At 38.2% G+C, this 22,363-nt stretch overlaps 2 protein-coding genes across 4 annotated transcripts in view; both read right to left on the reverse strand.

Moving 5' to 3' along the window:
* LOC113226009 (citron Rho-interacting kinase) overlaps positions 1 to 12,350 on the reverse strand; it is a 45,405-nt gene extending 33,055 nt beyond the window's left edge. For 2 of the 3 annotated variants that reach the window (XM_026458515.1, XM_026458513.1), the window contains exons 1-10: positions 12,069 to 12,350; positions 11,057 to 11,154; positions 10,277 to 10,432; positions 9,386 to 9,582; positions 8,568 to 8,748; positions 7,285 to 7,400; positions 5,232 to 5,412; positions 2,855 to 3,084; positions 2,459 to 2,641; positions 1,541 to 1,805 (exon numbers count right to left, since the gene is read on the reverse strand). In XM_026458515.1, the coding sequence (XP_026314300.1) occupies positions 1,541 to 1,805; positions 2,459 to 2,641; positions 2,855 to 3,084; positions 5,232 to 5,412; positions 7,285 to 7,400; positions 8,568 to 8,748; positions 9,386 to 9,582; positions 10,277 to 10,432; positions 11,057 to 11,154; positions 12,069 to 12,273 (1,812 nt within the window). In that variant the 5' untranslated portion in view covers positions 12,274 to 12,350. The remainder of the gene's footprint in view (positions 1 to 1,540; positions 1,806 to 2,458; positions 2,642 to 2,854; positions 3,085 to 5,231; positions 5,413 to 7,284; positions 7,401 to 8,567; positions 8,749 to 9,385; positions 9,583 to 10,276; positions 10,433 to 11,056; positions 11,155 to 12,068) is intronic. The other variant, XM_026458514.1, reaches the window with a different exon arrangement.
* A 2,239-nt stretch (positions 12,351 to 14,589) lies between these two features.
* Positions 14,590 to 22,363, reverse strand: part of LOC113225937 (retinol-binding protein pinta-like) — a 30,575-nt gene continuing 22,801 nt past the window's right edge. Inside the window, exons 4-5 of the mRNA XM_026458413.1 lie at positions 21,062 to 21,253; positions 14,590 to 15,187 (exon numbers count right to left, since the gene is read on the reverse strand). Of these exons, the coding sequence (XP_026314198.1) occupies positions 14,945 to 15,187; positions 21,062 to 21,253 (435 nt within the window). The 3' untranslated portion in view covers positions 14,590 to 14,944. The remainder of the gene's footprint in view (positions 15,188 to 21,061; positions 21,254 to 22,363) is intronic.

Consider the following 22,363-nt stretch of genomic DNA (forward strand, 5'->3'; position numbering starts at 1 on the left):
TTTAACCCCTATTATTATTACCAAACGATTTATGATGAAAAGAATTAATGCTACTACTATTCTAAATAGCTTCCAAATTCAAAAGTAAAAAATATGTCTACAAAGATCGGACAGTATTAAAATTAAGCATAATGAATATTGCAATATTTATTTTATTGAATATCATGCCGTTTTTACTATCATAAAATTCATTTTTTTTTTTCAAAAATAATATAAATAAACTAGTTTGTAAGTATTATTGATACAAAGATAATGTGCAGGCATATAGAGAAAATGGTAAGATTTGCAAACTCGATCTGTAGCATAGTTGGTAAGAGTGGTAGCCACGTTGAGGCATCAGACTCTGGTTCGAGTACAGTCGGATTGAACTTTTTCTTTGTGTTTGTTCGATCTTAGTATCAATAATTATAATTAATATTTTCATCTGGCAATACTCTATGAAGCAGCACTAGTGTGTCTATCTACTGATAAATTAAAACATTGCATCACTCACAATTGCCTTAACGTTGATTTCGGTGAGTCTCCTATGACGTAACTCTTGCACTTGCTCTATTATGTCCTGATACAATCACAGTTCGCATTCAAGGAAAGTTGAATAGGTGTGAAGTTCTATTGCAAACAATTGTGTTTGTTTTACTATTATATCATACCTGTTTATGGCGTAAGACTACTATACAGTGTGTTGATTTGCATTCTCGCCATATTTAAGAAATTAATAATAGAAATAATGCTAAATCATCTAAAACTACGAAAAAAATTATTCTGTTCAATATTCTGGCTAATTGTATCTAGTAAAGCTTTGTAAAATTGTTTCGAAGTCGTGTGCAGCACGCAAGGGCAGTGACCCCGACACCCGCTTCACCGAGCGATACGTAATCTTTCTCGATCGCCTATTTACCTATTTTTTAAATTATGATTATGTACTAGTATTGCTATAATTGACTATTTATTTATATTAATTAGAAAAGTTGTTTAAGAAGAAAAGTTTACATTAATTAAAAAAACATTCATAATTTGAAACACTATGAAATCTTGATAATAACTGGTCGTAGTTTCTAATTTAAAAAGTAATAACAAAAATACCTTTGATTTTATATTGAAATTTCAATCAATGTGCTGCCATCTCGCGCTCAATAACTGAATAACGACAAATTCCAGACGTTTACTTTTTTCCAAAAAAACAAGCGACCATATTGCAGTAGTGGTATAAGGTTTACTTTCGTTTATTGTACCAAAAAATTTTACGAACAGATAATTTAAAATTTATTAAAATTATATGACTTAACGATGATATGAAACACCACCATAGATAATGTTACAAATGCGACTATCATTTTTGCATTCCAAAGTAGCAAAATAAGGCATTTTTCTATGATTTTCGAGGTTTTGCGCGAGATAATTGACACGATCACAACGTATAAAGAGAAAATGGCGGACTGAGCTGAGAACTTAACTATGTGGAACTTCGCGTACTGTTGGCACACGTGTCACGCAAACCACGCACTTCTACTGTACTTGTGGTTCTGTGCTAAGAACTCACCTTGTAATGTTTCTGCTGCGCTCGAGCCGAGTCAGCAGCTGCAGCCGCACGTGAACACTCTCCTTGTAATTCGGACACTTTATCCTCCAACCTCTTCATATCATTTTTCAACGCATCTCTCTCATTCTGCAGCTCTGCAGTAGTTGCTTGCGCGGCTCTAAGCTCTATATTGCAACGTTCCGAGTTGTTCGTTTGTAACTGTTGGATGGTGCGTTCTAAGGCCATCCGTTCATCTTTTTCGACTTCGACTTGACGTTCGAGGCGTCTGGAATGTGAAAGTACAAATGATAAGGTTCTAAAAAGGTAGTTTTAAAAGATTTGTTGTGCAACTATATATAGTATATTTTAGTAGCAGTAGAGCTCCTTGTGAAAAGGTTCATCCAGGGAAGTACTGCCACCTTACCTATTTCTGCCGCCAAGCAGTAATGTGAGCATTACTGTGTTTCGGTTTTGAAGGGTAAGGGTGGTCTTGAAATTACGGGCTCATGGGATTTTCAACTTGTCTAAATCTTTACAATTTAAAGCTATGAGCGGCACTGCAACTGTTATGGACTGGCGTGTCGCTTACGACCAGGTGCACCACTTGTTCGTCCCGCCATTAAATATCATAAAAAAAACAATCGGAATAAGAGTACGTGATCATCGTACTGTAACTTTCCGGCTTACTGAACAGTTCTGAATGACAGTCCTTTAAAGCAAATCAATATTTATCTAAGAAACACAATTAATTACTAAATTAAATAAACCTTGGTACTATTAAAAAATATATATACTTTATTACTTTAAGTAAAGTTATAGCTATAACGTTATATCTTTGTCAATGTATACGCCCAATCGCATAATTACAGTCTACCACGTTGGGTGGAGATTTCAAATGTCTTTGGAAATCTTTTCAAATTCCTTTCTTACGATACGCACTTGTTCTGTAAGCTCAGTGCTGTGATTTCGGCTTGCAGCCGAGCGCGGAGCCTCTCAGCTTCTGCGTCAGCGGCGCGCCGCGCCTTTTCCGCCTCGGCAGCCGCCGTCGCCTCCGCCGCTGCGAGCTTACTTTGCAGCAAGGCCATTTCACGACCTCGCATGGCAGCTAATTTCTCTGCAGATCTGAGTGTGAGAGTAAATATACATTTTTTTGTTATTCCAACCTGCTAACAGTTAAAACAGTCGTTACGTCCGTTCGTAAGTATTATAACCGCATATAGTACCTAGAAAGTAATCGTCGAAGAATCGCATACAGTAGTATTATTACTTAAGCAAGTGACGGGTGAAAAAAAGCAAAATATTTCTAATTTTAACAACATTTTAGGATACACTTACTTAAAAGTAGCCAAGTCGATTGCAGTGCAGTCATGTGAGGCATTGAATCCGCCACTGGAGTCCTCGGTTTCTTCTGGCGCGACGTAAGAGAAACCCACGTAGGGTAATTGACCCGCGAAGGGCTGACGAGCGCGAAAGGGCGCGGCGGAGGGGGGCGGTGGCGGGCGCGGCCCGGGGGAGAAGTGTGACGCGTCTTCCGCGCCGCGCAGGCAGGGCACCCACGGCGGCGCCTGCGCAACATATCATTACGTTTACATACCTGGTGAAACGGTTTTTATATACATACAGTTAATCGGTCCACCTGGACGGAAGTGATAATCGCAGTCTTTATGTATTTGCTATCGCAAGGAAGTATCCTTCAACCACAAAAGTGTTATTGCTTCTACCTACTCTTCAATCTGGCTATATTACTTTGCGGCTATATTATTTTAAAAATAAAGAGGGTAGTGGTATCTACCCTGGCGGTTGTACGCTTTTAATACCACAGTAAAGTCAATAAATCGCTATACAGGATGTCCCACGACTACGTCACTAAAAAGGAGTTAATCCTTAAATTGATCATCATCTCAGCTCGTTATAACCCACTGCTAAATCAGTCCCGAACGTGTCTCATCCACCCCCACGACGTCGTCCGACCATCTAGCAGGTGGTCTGCCTTGCCACCCTGACGACATCGTCTGACTATCCAGCAGGTGGTGAGCCTCGCCATCCCGACGCAGTCTTCCGGACACCCCGACGACATCGTCCGACCATCTAGCAGGTGGTCAGCCTCGCCACCTCGACGCAGTTTTCCGGCCACACCGACGATATCATCCGACAATCTAGCATGTGGTCTGCCGATAATCCGATGATGATAAGATTTTTTTTACATTTCCTTGGTTCGATTCCGCAATTTTTTTGAAGCCTTTAAATGCAGCATTTCTTACTTTTAAAAATAAAATAACGTCTCTATAAAGCAAAATATCTTATTTACAATATGTAAAACACTTTTCCTCTGGCCCGTAGCCGTGAGACGCTCTGTACACGGTTTGCCGCACAATCTTAAGTTCTGCTACAATATTAATATAGCCATGAAACAATGAACTAATTAATATAATAATACAAATACGCAAACGATAAATCACTAACAAATGCGATATAAAACATATCATATGACTGGAACTGGCCACTTTTACAAGCAGAATAACCAAGTCGGATTTTTTATTATTATTTAGTATAGGGGATACACAATAGTTGTTTTCAAAAACTATAAACAAGGGTTCCTGTGAACACGTAGCAACAACAAGTAACACTTGATAGCAATTCCGTGATATGACTGCAAAACATAATGCGAAGAAATAATTGAAATATCCCTGTTGAGGTTCCCCTGGCGAGGCCCAAATGTAGGCAAAACAGTTTCCTTTATAGGGCTTGCAAGAGATTGAACGATGTGTTGAGCAGGAGCGAATTTAACATTGACATATTCAATTCTAATGCGAACTCATTAAAGCGTAAACTTATGGGCGCGTTTACTATTATATTATATAGTTATGTTTAGTGGGCGATCATTTCGTGGCGCAGGTATTGGGATATATATGATTTACATTAAATATATATTATATTTTGTATATTTTATTTATGCTTTAAATTAAGTGTATTTGTTACATCTTAATTTTATTTGCTGTTACCTTGCTTGCTAAGTGCTCGTTGTTATTAGTCATTATGATACTATAAGCGAAAACCTTTGATTGGCTGTAATGTATTTGATAATGTTTTTATTAATTTGTTGTAAAGCGGTTAGTTTTCCAAAAAAAATAAATCCCTAGACAATATTGGAGTTTCAAGTATTTCTTTCTAATCAAGTTTTGGGGTTCTTTTCTTTTTTATTCGTCCAACTGCTGGGTACAGATTCATATAAAATGTTAATGAAAATTCATACATGTATGGACATACCCATTTCACCATCAATGCGTATAAAATTTCTTTTTTTACTGTTTATTTTCTACCTACCTTGAGGGGGTGGTACTTCTGTAGTGGTTCCATTCAAATTTGAAGAAAATAAAGGGTGGCAAATTAGGGGACGAATCCGGTATATTGGACTTCACCCACTTTCCGCTAATCGATTTCAATAAAACTTGGCAAATAGATGTAATTCTACAAACTTTTGAGGTCAGTTTTTTTTGTAAAAAAAAAAAAAAATATTTTAGTCTCATAATCCACTTATATTTCGGCCCTTGAATATTTTTAATGTAATATATTATACACACCCTAGACCTTTTACCAGCCACTTTATAAATATATATATATATATATATATACACACAATACCACTGACAACACTACATTTCTAGTAGTACAAAAAATACAAAAAGCTAAGGAAGAAATGCGTTTGTTTTACCTGATCGCGTATGGAATGTGTGGCGAGATGCGACAATGCGGCGTGCTGTAGGGTGTCCAGATAGCTGTGCCTTCTTGAAGGCTGCACGCGCAGCAGTCCCGAGACCAGTTCGCGCCACTCCCGCGACGGCCCGTCCGGAGAGGGCAAGAAAGGAGGCCCGCCAGTCGGATCGCGCTCGTATCTGGTTTCACATTAAGTACATTATTTTAACCTCCCAAAACACAGCAAACTACAATGGAAAAATCAAAACGCCGAATGTGCACCAAAATGTACTAATTACATGATTGGTGGTGTACTGCTGGATTCCGTCCGAAACAATTACCTAATGTCAAATAAGTAATACTCATCCAAATTAAAAAACGACGAAAGAGATTAGCACGTGATCGTGGGGAGTGGCACAGAAATTTGGAGGCTTATACCCAGCAGTGGGTGAAGTCAGGCTGTATATGATGATGATGATGATGATGCGAATGAAGCGTCATATTCGACATTGTCTTTTGATTTGGTCGAGTATTACCTATTTAACAGTTATTGTTTCGGATGGAGAATGGGAGCAGGGGGTCTACTCTCGATCTACGTCCGACATCCGTCCGAAACAATTACTGCCAAATAAGCAATACTTGACCAAATGAAAAGACGCATGATGCGAATGAAGCTTCATTCTTGATACTTGTATTAGGTATTATTACGAGTAGTATATTGTATTATGTACTTGTGTAGGGAGTGGATGTTTGCGTACAAAAACTACATTAGTTTTAAATTACGCAGTTATAAACCACTTTTTATTTTATGTAAAACTCTACGACGTTAACATATAACAGAGCAATAAAGATTTTATATTAAACAATATTTTAATTGTGTGAAAACCCTAATTAGGTTAATGTCTTTCTGTGAATATAAATGTCAACGTTCTTTTTTATTTTAGTAGCAGTAGAGCTCCTTGGGAAAGAGTTCGTCCAAGGAAGTACTGCCATCTTATCTATTTCTATTGCCAAACAGTAAGTAATGTTAGTATTACTGTGTTCCGGTTTTGAAGGGTAAGGGTGCTGGTGAAATTACAGGCACATGGGACTTGTCAACTTATGTCTCAGGGTGACGGGCGCAGTGGCAGTGTCCCTCAGATCTTTGCGATTTAAGTAATTGAAAAACCAAATACAAAAATTCGACAACAAGCACATAGCAAAATTCGTGAGGTCCGCTGGTTCATTCCGTGGCTTAGTTGGCATAGCGTCTGACACGGTTTGCTAGAAGGCGTCGGTTCGAATCCGGCTGGATCGAAGGAATTTTTTCTCAGACTAACTAGACATTTGAATGCTATTTAATATAATATGCGAAACATGTTTGTACAGGCACTGTCTCTCGTAACATCTTTGTTATACCATGTTTTAAGCAAATAAACGAATTATTATTATTAAGTGTGCGATGTTTGTATTAATAATTATAATAATAATACATTTTTTTTATTCCATTATTCCTAGTACCCACAATAAAGCAACACATACCATTATAAAGTACACATATTTTCCTATAAATCTAACCACATGTCACTTTTGTTATGCCTGCCGTGGGTACATAGCTTTTATATTTTGGTGTGCAAAGATCTTTGGATGCAAAATTTTCATTACAATGTACACTACGCGTTTACGTTATTCGCTATTATCATCAGTCTATCGCAGTCCACTGATGGACACAGGCCTCTCCCAATATGCGTCGTTCGCCGTTCGCCTGGCCGTGAGCTTGTCGCACCCAACAGCTGCCAGGAGTCTTTCGCAGATTGTCAATCAATCTGGCTAGAGTGCATACAGTCGACATTGACTGCGAGCAGTTATTGCTGCGCACCTAACACAGGAGCTCAGTGTACTTGTTTATTAATGTCGAACTAATAAAATAATAATACTTCACATTTTATTAAGAAAATAAACATGTCACTATCGAAGACCTTCATTTTATTTCTTAACAAACGACTTACTACTTGACTTGTTGCACTATAATACTATATTATTTCTATAAAATAGAAGGTGATGCTTTTTAACATTAATATGATAACACTTACTTTTGTATATTAGCAAGTATGGCCGAGATGGAATCGTCGTCGGTAGCGGAGAAGGGTCTTCGCAGGGTGACCAGCTCGAACGCCACTACCCCGAGCGACCAGTAGTCGCACGCCGACTGCAACACGTTACAGTAATATTGACCAACAAATATTTAAAAACATCCTAAGTAAGGAGAATTTGAGAGCTATGTTTGACCGTCGTAACGTACACATTGAACTTGTTGTAAAGTATCAAAACAAGTATGTTGTAAACTATTGAATTCTAAACACGTTAATGTACATATTTGCAACGGGTCTTACGCAACTGAATTTTACAAAATTGTAAGTTAAAAAAATGTGTTTTGAGAGCTTACAAATAAACGTTAGTATGTTATTACACTCCAAGCGCCCGGCGTAGTTAACATTATTAATTCACAAACGCAACTCTACATACTACAATAACTACAACACAATCAAATAAGCAAATAACAAAAATATATATTACACTTTACATCATCTCTACTATACTATTTTCAACCACTACCTTAATCAAATTTATCAAAATTCATACTATATATAATTGATTTACAATTTACATTCATGCTAACATTAAAATGTACTTTAAAATGATCACATAAGGCTCAATTTTGCAAAACCATTCAAACTACGGACATTTACGGACAATTTATTTCTTTGCTAACAAAACAAGTAAAATAATAAATAAATAACGCACACACTCAACATAGCCCCGCACTAGGGAAACCCTGTGTCGCGGGTGCCATGGACACACATATAGACAGCCACAAATTACACCCAAACTCACGAGAGAAATAAATGTAGGCCATACAAACATTTCTCCCGGCCCGGGAATCGAACCTGGGACCTCTGCGTGGCAGTCCGGCATGGTAACCGTTCGGCCACGGAGGCAGAAAAAAATATCTGATTTAGTTTTTTTCTTCAAATGTCGCTCTATATTATGTCTGCCATGACGCGTTGCATTTTTTGAACAATAACTTAAATATCCCCAATTATATTTCAATTTTTATTGTAATTTGATTTTTTTTATTGAAACTTTAATTTTGAACTAGTATTTTATTTTTATTATATACACTAGTAACGTAATGGGATTTATGCCTAAATAAATAATTGAATTAGTATTCAATAAAAAAACTAAGGGTATTTTGGAGAAGGTCTACCCCGAGTTCAACACTCATATGCTTTGTGTTAATCACGGCTACAAAAACTTGCCACAACCAGCTCTAAAAACAAGTGTAAGTAAAGCTAAAAGCGTCGTGCCAACCCACAATGGCAGTATTCACAATGCCGCGACAAGACTGGAGACAGACTGAGTGTCGTTGGGCGCAGTCAGCAGCTGCCAGCAGCTCAGGAGCCACGTAGTCTGCGGTGCCCACTGGCACTTCGGCGCAACTGCCGTCTGACAGACGAGCGCACGAACCCAGGTCGCCGAGCTTCACGTGCCCGCATCTATTGTAAATCACAAATAAGTTGTAGCTGGTTAACCAGTTTTGATGTTGCACGTAAAGAGAGCAGGATATAATAAATTGTAGTATAGCTAGGCTATAATTATAATCTAACTGCAACATCTGGTGCATATTGCTTGGTTAGCAATTAAGTTCATGTTTTATTTTAAATTGTATATTTTCTCACTCATATTCTGGAGACCAAGCAATAAACATGTATCTTTAAATCAACATACATCACTCTATCATCTACATCCATCCTTTTTAATAATATGAGACAATAGTCTCAGTCCACATACGAACTGCCTTCGTGGCCGATAGGTTACCATGTTGGTCTACCATGCAGAGGTCCCGGGCTGGGAGAAATATTTGTATGGCCTACATTTATTTCTCTCGAGAGTTTGGGTATGATTTGTGGTTATCTAAGTGTGTCCATGGCACCCGCGATACAGGGATTCCCTAGTTTTTTTTTATATAATGTCAAGTGACGGCACGAACAAAAGTATGCAGTGTAAACATTTTACGTTTTAACAAGCATTTAGGGTTCCCATAAAAGCAAAAATAGGGAATCTTATAAGATCACTTGCCAGCCGATATGTTTGTTTTCGTACTCTGTTATATGTGTGCAAAATGTCTAATACCTGTCTAGCAAAATATTGTGAGGCTTCACGTCCCGATGCACGTATCCCATGTTGTGCAGTGTGTTCAGCGCGTGCGCAGTCTCGGCCACGTAAAAGGCCGCGTCGCGTTCGGACAACGGATGGTTGCGCCGAGAAAGCAAACCGGCCAGGTCGCCACCGTTGCACAGCTCCATAACTAGGTACAGATTGCTGCAATCCTGTAGTCAAGTCATATCATTGCATGAGAAATGAAGAAATGTATTATAGTTGATTTTAATTACGACAAAAACGGATGAACATAGCTTGTGGCAGCCCGGTGTTAAATAAATGTACAAATATATGTGAAGTAATTGTTTATTTTACTTTCCTACAAAAAATGTAAAAACATTTTATTACTATTACATATGATACATGTTAACAGTATTCAATTTGAATTAAATACCTACATATTTATTTTAAATATTTCCATTATTTACTCAGGAGCAGAAGTGCACCTTGTGAAAGAGTTCATCTCAACTTCAACTCTTTCACAAAGCCACATTGCCACATTACCCATTTCTGCTTGACATTACTGCATTCCAGTTTTCAAGGGTGTAAAGGTACTGGTGAAATTCTGTAATTTGTGGTGACTTAACTCAATTTTTTGGTCAAATGTGAGTGGTCCATAGAAATGAATAACATTAACAATTTTTTTTAATGCTAATGAACTCAGTTTCTTGTAAGGATCATTTTATTGTAACAGAAAATAAAATCAGGACAGCAAACATTGGTCAAATTTAATGAAATGTTTTTTCTAACTATGACAAATTAGTTTTCACAAAAAAGTACCTTATGTATTCCTAAGACAGTTTCTCTGTATCTCATTTGGTTTCAAAAATCACAGTGTATATTATGTAAATACAAATAATGTACCTGAAAAGCATATTGCAGTTTGGGTAACCAAGGGCTGTTAGAGTTCGCCAGTACGTCTCTCTCGTCCTCCGCCGCGCCGGCGGCACGCGCTCGCACTGCCTCTTTGCGCACATTTTTCAACGCGTACACATCCCCTGTTTGCTTCTCACGGACCATCTGAATTATATTGTAATAACATTAAAACATATTAATTAGATTTGCAGAATCAAGTACATAACATTGGAAATTACTATACCTATACTAATAACTATTTCTCAGATTTTAATCTCATACAATTGTTTTTTCAAACAAACTAAACCAGGCAAGCTAGTTTTTAACGGTCCCATGTTCACTGTCTGTTGATTTTCAAAGGTGTGGAATGATGGTTTGTTTGAAAAAACAAATATACACACAACAGATCAAAAAAGATACTTTTATTTCCAATTCACAAGCACATATTAGTGCTAAAAATAGTTTCCCTTATCTCAAATGCTTAAGGATAAAACCTTTTTGTTTGATAAATGGTAAATTGGAAACCATACAAATAGACTGCCTCTTTACGAAAGGTTACCATGCCGGACTGCCATGCAGAGGTCCCAGGTTCGATTCCCGGGCCGGGAGAAATATTTATATGGCTACATTTATTTATCTCGTGAGTTTGGGTGTAATTTGTGGTTGTCTATGTGTGTGTCCATAGCACCCGCGACACAGGGTTTCCCTAGTGCGGGGCTATGTTGAGTGTGTGCGTTATTATTATTATTATTATTAAAAAATTTATAAACAATAGGTTGGTACACTTACATGGACTTCTCCAAAATGGCCCCTGCCAATTGTTTGCAGGACTTCAAAGTCAGAGTAGCAGACTCGGGTGCGCCGCAGCTCGGCCAGCGTGCTTCGGTCTACAAAATACAACCATACAAATCATACTGTTCACATATAGGAACTTATTTCCATTCATTTCTGTAACCTGTTGCAGGACAAATATGAATTCTCTTAAAGAGTGCATTGTTGTCTAGTGCATTGTGGTTTAGAAGCTCCTCCATCTATTTTAAATAAAAAACATCCATATGACAGAGAATTATAATTATGGAAAAAACTGAACTCTTTACAAAAATAAATTTAATAAAAAATGTAATTGTAAAAAAAACTGTGTTAGAATGTGCATGACATGCACTAGTTTTTCTGTCATAGGGGCACCTTTCCGTAGTACGTTTTATTTTGGTAAGATTCTTGAAAACAAAGTTTTGTTATTTGTGAATACAAAATTGTTCACTAAAAAAGTTCACTCTTTGTAATAATTGACATAATATGCTTGTGCAGTTTATGAAGAGCACTGTCCAAAATATACATATTATGTCACAAACATAAGGCAAAAAAATCACTTCAAAAGTCCTTGTGTATGTTTTTGGTGATTTTTACGGGTCAGTATAGTAAAAGTTGAATAACTTTTGAACCATCAATTCAGAGATCCCAATAGTCAAACTGATTGGAAATACCCAATCCTACCTCCTCATTTCGTTTTGGCCATCCTGTACAAAGGCACTTTATTATAAAGTGTGTAAATGCTATGGAAAGGTCAGTTAGCACAGACATCCAGAAAAGGCAAACATTACAGCTTTTCTTTCAAAGCTAGCACCAGTATATGTCCACGAAGAATCTACACGCTCATGGCGTACTTTTAGGTTTAAATTTGTAAATAACTTGATAATCATTTACATTGGTACGAATGACTAAATTGTGTATTTAACCGTGTGAAGGCGATTAGGAAGAATGGTTTTTATGAGTGTTAAATGTTGCATAAGAAATATCTTACATTTGTCCACAAATGATTTGACGAGGTCGTCGCACTTTTTAACAGGATCATCATTGCATTCATCGTATAAAACTGTGAGGGCATCGAGGAGTGCCTCGCGATCTATTGTCTTCCGGAGTTTACTCGCACCACTAGTCACTTTCCCTAAAATCTGTCGATTAAGACGCGTAATACGCACCGCAATTGGATCTTTTGACGGCTCCATTATCACTTTTATATTCTCTTTGCTACTTAAGTTTCCATGCTTTGTTTATTTACTGATAATTGAAATAATTGCAGTTCAGATCCAAATTCACTTTAGAGCCCGGTATTTTTGCCGTTATTTTGAAAATCGAATATTGACAGGCTGAATAAAGTGTTGCCATATTCAAAAATAAAAAAAGGAGGCGCACATACTGCTTCGATGAATAACTCAGAGAACGCAATCATTTTAAAAATGCTTAACTTCCGGTATACTATTTATAAACTTGCTACTCACAAGCAGATGGCGCTAGTTAATTCCTAGTAGTTTCGGTATATGTCACCAGATGATGCTATTTCATTTCAACTACAACTAAACACCCAACTATTTTTAAAATCATGCCAATAGCTATAAATAAAAAGTGCTAGAAACAAGGAAGAAAGAGTTTTTAAATTTATTTATTTTAAAACAAACTATTTTGCCTTGTCGAGTGGCGAATATGCTACAAAAGTAGTACAATAGAGAAAACACCTAATCATAATGAATATTCATTAAGACAAGTACTAAAGCTAAGTTCTAAGTTTCTATCACAGATTACAGAATATACAGATACACAGTCCCATACAAGAAAATGAGTCCGGTTTCTATGTACATGGATGACAAAAATCCATGGTCTATAACGTTTGAAATAAATATTGTAAATGATAAATGTGTACCAATGTATATTTTTCAAACGCACACAGTCAACATAGCCCCGTACTAGGGAATCCCTGTGTCGCGGGTGCCATGGACACACACATAGACAACCACAAATGACACCCAAACTCGGGAGAGAAATAAATGTAGGCCATACACATACTTCTCCAGGCGTGGGAATCGACCTCAGGACCTCTCCGTTCGGCCACTGAGGCAGTTTTTTATGGTAAGATAGTTAACAACTTACTATTGGACCGCTTATATGGTGGCGGTGGCACTGGCACTAGTTGAGTTTCATATTTAGTGTTGTCAGTAAGATTAATTAAGTTCTTTATAATTTGTAATAAGGTCAGGGTTCAAATAATTTGGTATAAAAAATGTAATTAAGGGGACGTCCTTAATTACATTTTTTATACACTACAAGATTCGTTGATTCACTGTTAAGGTTATCATTTTGCATTTGTGTCTTCCCTCCTACAGATGGCGTAGCGATCGAAATGCATATCTCTTGCCGTCACAAGATTTTTCCTCGAATTTTAATTACATGCAAACAAAGATCCTAATATTTATGATTAAAACTTCTCTAAACTTTCCAAACTAACACTCATAAGCGGTGGAGACTATATTTTTAAACGTGAGATTCTGAAAGTACCAAAACCAGTTCACGATCTTTTTCGATATTTCTCTGCTGTGACATTTTTTAATGTCACGCACACGAGAATTGGCCACCAAGTCTTTCGACATATACAACGGCACCAGCAGAAGTGCATTCTTTTGCTTTTCTTAGTTTTATAAATATTTAATTTGAAAAAAAAAAATTACAAATAAATATAATCAATGTAAAACACCAATGGTGTAAATACTGGCTTGCTGTAAATTGTACCGAGGTAATACTGACTAAACTTGACTGATAATATGAATAGAGCTTAGCTCGCTCGCTTAGCTTAGGGTTATGACCCTATTTTTAAAAAACTGCTTTGCGGCGATGGGCGGTGCTAGCCCATGTCGCGCTTGAGTGCAATTAATACCCTGGCGCTCTGTAGTAAGCACGCGTCCAAAATGTAATACTTACATTTAAGCGTGAAACACAGAGAGCGGGTGCGGTTCGGGCTCGGACCAGGTCGGGACCGCACCAGGTCTAATTACGTGTATTTATATCGCGCGGGAGGGGCGCACGAGACGGGCTCGGCCGCGCTCGATGTGTTGTCGTCCGTATAAATACACAGAATTACACCCGCCGCGGTCCCGACCCGACACGCACCTGACCCGCACCCGGTCTCTGTGTGTTTCCCCAATGATCGGAAATTCGAGTGCAAATGGTGTAATTATAAATATTGGGAAGCAATGGCCTGTTTACTTTACTTAGGTTGCTTGCGACGCGCAGGCTCTATGGAGGTGTCGCGATTGACTGTCAGTGCCACTTAAGACGTGTTACGCCACACACCCTGCACTATAGTTAAAGCCAGCACTGCTGCTTTGAATCGCTAACTAATGACTTAGTCAGGTGATTTAAAGGCGTAAAGAGGATTTATTAAGGGTTCAGATTAAAACAGCGAATTGAATTAAATATATCCTTCAATTTAATTTACTTATTTTGTAAAATGTATTGAAATACAATAAGTACCCATAGTTCCATATGTACAGATTTTGCTAAATAATTTCTCACGAGTGTTTCACTTAAAAAAAAACATTATACATATGTCACGTAGCACGTTACACACTACATATTATATTATACTCAATAAAGTATCACAATAAGCACTTAAATATATCTCTACATTAGAAAACTAACAAATACCTACCTACAAAAAGTTCTAACAATTAAGGAATTCTTAAATCATCACCATTCGGGGACCTAGGTCCTTATTCTTTGGTGTTGTAGTTTTCATCCTTAAACGTCACGTCAGTCAACCAGGTAAACATACTCCCAACCAAACAAAGAATCCAGTTGAAAGGTGAGGTCTTCGTTGATTGGTCGCAGCTAAGTCTAGTGATGTGATTAATCGATATCGAGTTTTCTGAAAGCGCCGATCGTTCCATACATGTCACAGTCTGGTATTTTGCTGGAGGTTGTGGTACAGATTTCGTTTAGATCGCGGAGGTACTCTCTATGCTCATCGACGCGCCGTCTCCATTTCTTGGCTAGGACGTCGATAGATTCTTCTTCGCCGCCCCATTCTGCTGGCAGTACACGCGCCGGGATGTGGTCTAAAAGTTCATCTACTTTCGGATGTACGTAGTACTGTAACAATAATACAATCTTTTACTAAACTAATAAATGGAAATGCAGTATTTATATTTACTTAAACGATTTTTCAGAATTAACGAATTCATTGTCACGATCGCGTGGAAATATCCAGAAGGCACGATTTTACTTTACGATTTTTTACGGTTCTAGTAACAAAATAACTATTAATAACTACATTCCAAAACCGGTTCATATCTCAGATTCTCGAGTCTAAAAACAAACTCAACTCAGCATGCCCGCTACACATAATTTTGTTTAGTACGCCGTTCGTGATTTTATCAAAAACAAAGAATTTGTGAGTCATCACTATTGCCCATTGAAACTAAAAATAACATACATATGTTGATATCTTTATTTACATTGATCGAAATAATTCCCGATTGTGGAGAATGGAGCTTATTCTTTACACTAAAAAGTATCTATGTAAGTATTTGAGGACTAAACTAAATTAATTTGTAACATGACTGATCTTGCCGCGTACTTACATGTAGGTACCTCAATCTCAATGAGGAATCAAGCACGCCTTAACAATGCCTATTCACCCTCACTTGGAAAAGTTCTAAGTTGTAGCGGGAATAAGTCTGCAGGCAGGGAATTCAACTTCATAGCTGTTCGCCATATTGGATCATCCACAACATAGGGTGAAACCCAAGCCTACGTCTAGTCCCCCTATGATGGAAAGGGAAACGCGGCATTGTTGAATGGAGTTGTAGATCCACAGATCTTTTCTCTGCCGCAACCTACCTAGGTGTAAAGTCTATTCAACGACTTCCCTACGGGTCACCAAAAACTAATTTACTGGGAGCAATATACGGACTGAATTTTTTATACTATATTTTGTACTATTGTAATTTAGAATAAATCTTCTTTACCTATATGAAACTATTCATAATGTTGACAAATAATATTATAGTACGTTTGTTGTACTGCAGATTATAAGAAACTAAACATTTATGAAATATGATTGCGCAATCGCGGCTATTTTTATCTTAATGTATATGTTCGTTCTCGTGGAGGCCCGACATTAAGCGGTTGGACAGCCTTACCCTACGACCGTCCTACTTTAGACTATAAAAAATTACAGCACCAAAATAAATACGAAACTTAATACAAACACTGAAAACTTGAGTATATTTTTCTGTTTTTATCAAGTTGTTGCGTCATACGTTTTTTATTGTACCAAACAAATAAAAAAGAAATATCAATTATATGATAAGGTGCCAGATTTGCTCGATTTTTGGCAATCTACTTTTTTCTGTTGTCTTATGAGAGCTTCATATCTGGCCACGATTTGCCATGGCTGTTGAGTGTCCGAATAGATTTCAGACTCGTCAGTCCATGCACAAAGAATTGCTTTGCTACCGTTTTGGGTTTTCTCTGCGAGTACAAGTACTATTCCTAAAATGAATTGAATTGAATTGTATTGTAATAACAAACTTTTTGTTGACCTATTGTACAATAAATATTTCAATCATAACAAAAAAAACCTTTTAATACAAAAAACTTGCACATCTCGCCATTTTTGTTTAGCCAAAGTCAACAATCTCAGGTCTACTCCCGTTCTCCGAAGCAATTATTATCAAATAATTAATACTCGAAATTAAGAAAGAGACGCATGATGCGAATGAAGCTTCATACTTGACATTGTGTTTTGATTTGGTCGGGTATTACTTATTAGACAGTAATTTACCGTTTTTACTGGGTTAGCCGAAATAGGGCCAAGTGCCAACTTGCAAGATGTAAGCAGTTGGGAAAAAATAAGAAGAAATAAACCCTGATTCCAGTTTAACTGAACTTGACACTTATACATACAAAGAAATACGAAACATTACAAAGAGAAATCGAAATGGTACTAAGCTATGTACACAAACTATCTACACATAAGCTATGCCACACTATCCCATCACTTAGAGTCATAAAAAAAACATAAAGATGACATAATGAAATATGAAATATTTATCTACCGCGTGTACTCGCCAATTATTACCGGAATGCATAGAAAACATGTAAAGATGATGTTTTGTAATTCATTTTTCACTCACATATTTTTAAAGTCATTATAAATTCTGTAAATGGGTAACTATCAGGTTAGTTTTTTCTACTTAATTTCGGTGGTGATTTTTATTATTTGATATTGCCGCAACCTTCACCAGGTAATCAGTTCACCTTGTGGGACTGCCAACGCTGCGTCTATATTCTACAATATTTATATAATAAAAATTGCCACCGAAATTAAGTAGAGAAAAGTAGCCTGAAAATTACCCAAATATTTTACTTTTTCGCAACTAGCAAGGAAAGTTTCAAAAGTGTACTAAAATCATGTTTTTAAGTCATAAACTATGTTCGGCAGCTGCCTTAAAAGCCATAGGACACTGGAGGAAACTTCGGTATACAGAGTGTTTTTTGTTTAATGGGACAGTCAGTATGGGAAAATCAGAAACCATAGACCAAATACAAGGAAACTGTCTTAGGAACCATTAAGAATTAATAAAAAGAAAAAAAAGAATTGTTTTGTGAAAATAATTATGGCTTAGTCAAATTTTTGGTCAAGAGTTGTCCATAAAAATGAATGAAATTGATCAAAATGTTTCAGTTTCACGAAGGGATTATTTCGTTGCATGAGACGAAAAAATCGGGACAGCCGAAGTTGGTCAAATTTATTATTTTTTTTATACAAAATCTTTAAAATGGACTAATGACTTAGTTTGTTATAAGTATGATTTCATTATATGGAAAGAAAAATATCGGTACAGCAGAAGTTGGTTAAATAAATAAAATTATTTTTCATATCATTTTTTTTGTTATCTTCAATGGTTTCGGATTTTTCCATATTGACTGTCCCTTTTTAAAAGAACTCTCTTTCAAAAAAGTGCCGGCGGCGGTGGCGTTTCGGCGGCGCGAGCACGACCCTAAAACGAATTTGTACATCGGTGTTTGTTTTTATAAAAACCGTTATACAAATACTTTTTCAAAGGACAAAATAAAATAACATATTTTCTATAGTAATCAAATTTTTATCAGTTCGATCAGGCGCTCCGACCGTACGCACGCGCAATCTTCCATATTGTGTATGCGTAGTGAAAATGGCGACGCGAGAAATTGACAAATTATTTTTTTAAACAAAACATCTTTAAATATAAAGTCACTAACTAACTTTTATCGCCTATCTATGTCACCTCTGCAGAGGCCGGACGGCACGCAGGTCTATACTGCAGATGACAAGGCAAATCTTTTTACCTCACTCTTTGCAAAGAGTTCGCATCTGAATCTAATCTTACCTCAGGCTGGCTGCACTATGGCGCCAATTCGCATACGGCAAAAAGAGGTACTTAGAACTCTGCGGAATCTAGACGTGAATAAAGCTAGCGGGCCAGATGGATTCCAGCACTAGTCCTACGTAAGTGTGCGCCTGAGTTGTCTCCTGTTCTCCCACGCCTACGCCTGTACCGCTCTCTCGTCTCACTTGAGACTGGTATAGTTCCCGGTCGTGGAAGCTTGCAAACGTGTAACCTGTGCCGAAAAAGGGAAGCAGAGCTGACTCTGTCAACAATAGACCTATCTCAGTCACTTCCATACTCTGCAAAACTATGGAACGTGTACTCAACAACCGTCTCTTGTCGTACCTTGAAGACAACGACCTCCTCAGTGATCGCCAGTACGGATTCCGACGATCAACTGGGGATCTTCTTGTGTATGCCTGTCACATATGGAGCGAGGCTATAGAAAAGCAAGGTGAAGCACTTGCAGTGTCTTTGGATATTTCTGAAGCCTTTGACAGTGTCTGGCACGTACACCTTTTAAGTAAGCTTCCCTCTTATAGGCTTCCCACTGACCTTTGCAATTGGATCTCGGATTTCTTGACCGAACGTTCGATTCGAGTGGTTTTAGAAGGCTACTCTTCCGAACATATGGCGATAGATTAATCAGGGTTCCGCACTCTCTGCAACTCTCTTTTTGCTGCATGTCAATGATGTGTTAATTCCAGGTACCTTTACGTGTGCTGATGATAACACACTTGTAGATAGGTACCTACTGGACCAATGCAAGGGTCAGTGGAGAGAAAATCCAGTCTTGTCGAGAGCCCACTGTTAGCTGTTTGGATTTGATACTCAAAGCAGTCTCCGATTGGGGTGATACCAAATTTAACGTTACCAAAACGCAGGTGTGTTTATTCTCCACAAAACGGAGTCCCTTTGAGCTGACTCCGACTTTTCGTGATATACCTATCCACACCAATAGCCAACTGTCTCCAACTACTTAGGATGGACCTGTCGTCCAATTTGTACTTCGGCAGATACATTGAAGCCATGGCCAAACGTACAGCAAGGAAGCTTGGGATCCTTTCCAGGGTGAGGCGTTACTTCACACCGGGACAAGCACCATATCTTTCTACGTTAGTTTTGATTATAGTGACCCTCCCTACCTACCCTTAGGGTATACGAGAAGGACACTATAACCTGTGCGCGCACAGGAACTTTACAAGTTCAGGTTCTGACCCCAGATCAGCCAGTGTACAGGGTTCTCACAGACCTCTGTCACTTGACTTCATCCGGTTCTTCGAGAGGCTAGTGCCTGCTGCTGTAGTGAGCCGCCCCGGGTGCATGTACATTACCCTCCCTATTTTTCAGATAGGTACCGGAGCTGTAGGCATGCTCACTTCGGAAAGTGAGCATGCATTGCGAAACCCGTTGTGCAATGCGCAACGGGTTGCGCCGTTGTGCAATGCGCAACGGGTTGCGCATTGCACAATTAGCACTACCACTAAACTAAACTAAACTAGCAGTTGCCACCGCTAAGCCGTCAACTCCACTACCATATCTCCTCATTGGTGGCGGCGCTGTAAGGCACGCCCACTTCCCGACGCCGAAAAACGACGTCTCTCTAGTTCCCAATAACTTAAACGGCTGGAGGGACCGGAGGATATCTAGCTTATCCTCTACTAGCTCTCCGGGCTAGTGCCGGAGATGCCAGTCGCAGTGTCCTTCGACAATGTCCGGACATAGCTTCCAACTTAAAGGGCAACTCACATGGCCCGCGCGTTTCCTCTCATATGGGCCCTCAACTCGACCGCTACTAAGACGCGCTAGCTGCTCACGAGACAGACGCCCCGAACACATGCAAAACCGGGACAGACAAACAAGTCAGTCTCTGCAGCTAACCACAAACCCAAGAGAGTCCATACCCAAGTCCGGGTCTTGGCCCGGACGCCCGCTGTACTCTGGTCTTGCCGTCGAGCCCGTAATCTCTCCGGAAAACCCTATCTCTCGGGTCGGTAGATAGGGACATCTCGGGTCGGTAGATAGGGACAGTTGTGTGACAGTGGCGCGGCGCTCATGTCTAATCACAGCACAATACACCTATTCCGACACCGAGAGAGAAGAGTGAGAATGTTGCCTCACGGTAATTATTGCTTATACAGTTAATGTTGCGATAAAATTATTGAAAACACCCAACAAACTATGATGATTGATAATTGAAATTAAAAGGAATAGGCGTTTAAATCGATCAAATTGCGATAGTAAAAACACAAACTAAAATTGGGTTAAGCTATTACGAATTTTAACGATGTTTCTTTCTGTGTACCCAAATTGGTAACTATTCAAATGAAATTAAATACTGCTATGGCTGAAAACTAGTTAAGAAAATACGCCACGAAAATGACGATGGTAATAATTTTCATGACAAGAGCGACAGAAAAATTTTGTGAAGTTTAGTGTATATGCAAGACGATAAAAGATCTTCCACTCATAAAAATAATTCACTAGGATTGTTGACATTCCCATCCAACGTAAAGTCACATTTAAAATTGAGGAAGCAAAAAGATTAACATATTCTTAACATAAGACATGTCTCAGAATTAACACTTACCCGTCTACGAACTTTCTCGTTGACACAAGATCGCATGAGCTGCAGAGGTGAGATGAGGAATGGTGGGGCCCCTACGACATGCACGCGCTTTAGCCTCTGAGGGTAGGCAGCCTGGGCGAGGTAGATACCACGGCGGATGGCACCAAACGCACCAGCTAACTTTGTTACCAATGATCCTCGAGCTCCTGATATCTGGGGATAATTTAATTAAAAGAGCTCAAAAAACAAAGAACGACATAAAAAAGTTTACTGGAGACTACCAACAATCTCGCTTTTTTTTGTATGATGCCAAGTGACGGGACGAACAAGTTATGGGCCTTTTTTTTTGACGGGGGGAAATCTTTATGGATACCCCTGAGCCCAGGGAGACTCAGGGGTTATTTATTTATTTATTTATTTAATAGTTTATTGTACAGGAGAAATACAACAAGTCACAAAGAATACAAGCGAAATTAAAAACAAAAGGTTCTGCTTATTTCTAATAGAAATTTCTTCCTGCAGACCTAAATACAGGACACCATAACTAAAAGAACGGGCATATGTGCACAACAAAACAAGAAAAAAAAAAAATATATTAAATTGTTATAAATTATATAAATACTTAGATAAATACATATTTTAAAATATAATACCTAAGATATGGATGGAATAGTAGATAAATAATGCTCCTTAACTCTCACTTTAAAAATAGCTAACGATTTACTTTCGTGAACAGTAATAGGAAGTGCATTCCAAAGTCTGACCGCATGAACAGTGAAATAGTGAGAATAGAAACCGGAATTGAAGCATGGAAAAGATAACTGGGACCTAACAAGAGAGCGACAGGGTTTATCCTGGGACCTAAGGAAGCTGAAACGCTCTTTCAGGTACCCGGGGTACCCGGGGTTATGTGGGGACTCTCCCTCCACACTGGAAGGGACAAGTTATGGGCCTGATGGTAAGCAACACGACTGTCCATAGCAGTTGCAGAGCCGCTCAGAATTTTAAATCGCAAAGATCTGAGAAGCACTGCTATTGCGCCCGTCATCCTGAGACATAAGTTAACAAGTCCCATGTGCCTGTAATTTCACCACCACCCTATTAAGCCACATATGATAAATGACAACTTTTCAGGAGAGAAGTTTTAAGATTTTACAAATGAAATTGGTCTATAAAATTTTTTTTATGCTTAAATAGAAGACTTTTGTTCGTCGCGTCGCTTCGTCAGTATTTTTTTTATGTCGGTATGTTTAGAGAAGCATAAGGATGTTGCTAGTGCATTCACTTTAATTTAAGTTGTTTTTTAATCGTCTTACTCCTCTC

This window comes from Hyposmocoma kahamanoa, unplaced genomic scaffold, assembly GCF_003589595.1.
Source record: "Hyposmocoma kahamanoa isolate Upper Pololo Valley unplaced genomic scaffold, ASM358959v1 180, whole genome shotgun sequence".
NCBI classification, from domain to species: Eukaryota; Metazoa; Arthropoda; class Insecta; order Lepidoptera; family Cosmopterigidae; genus Hyposmocoma; species Hyposmocoma kahamanoa.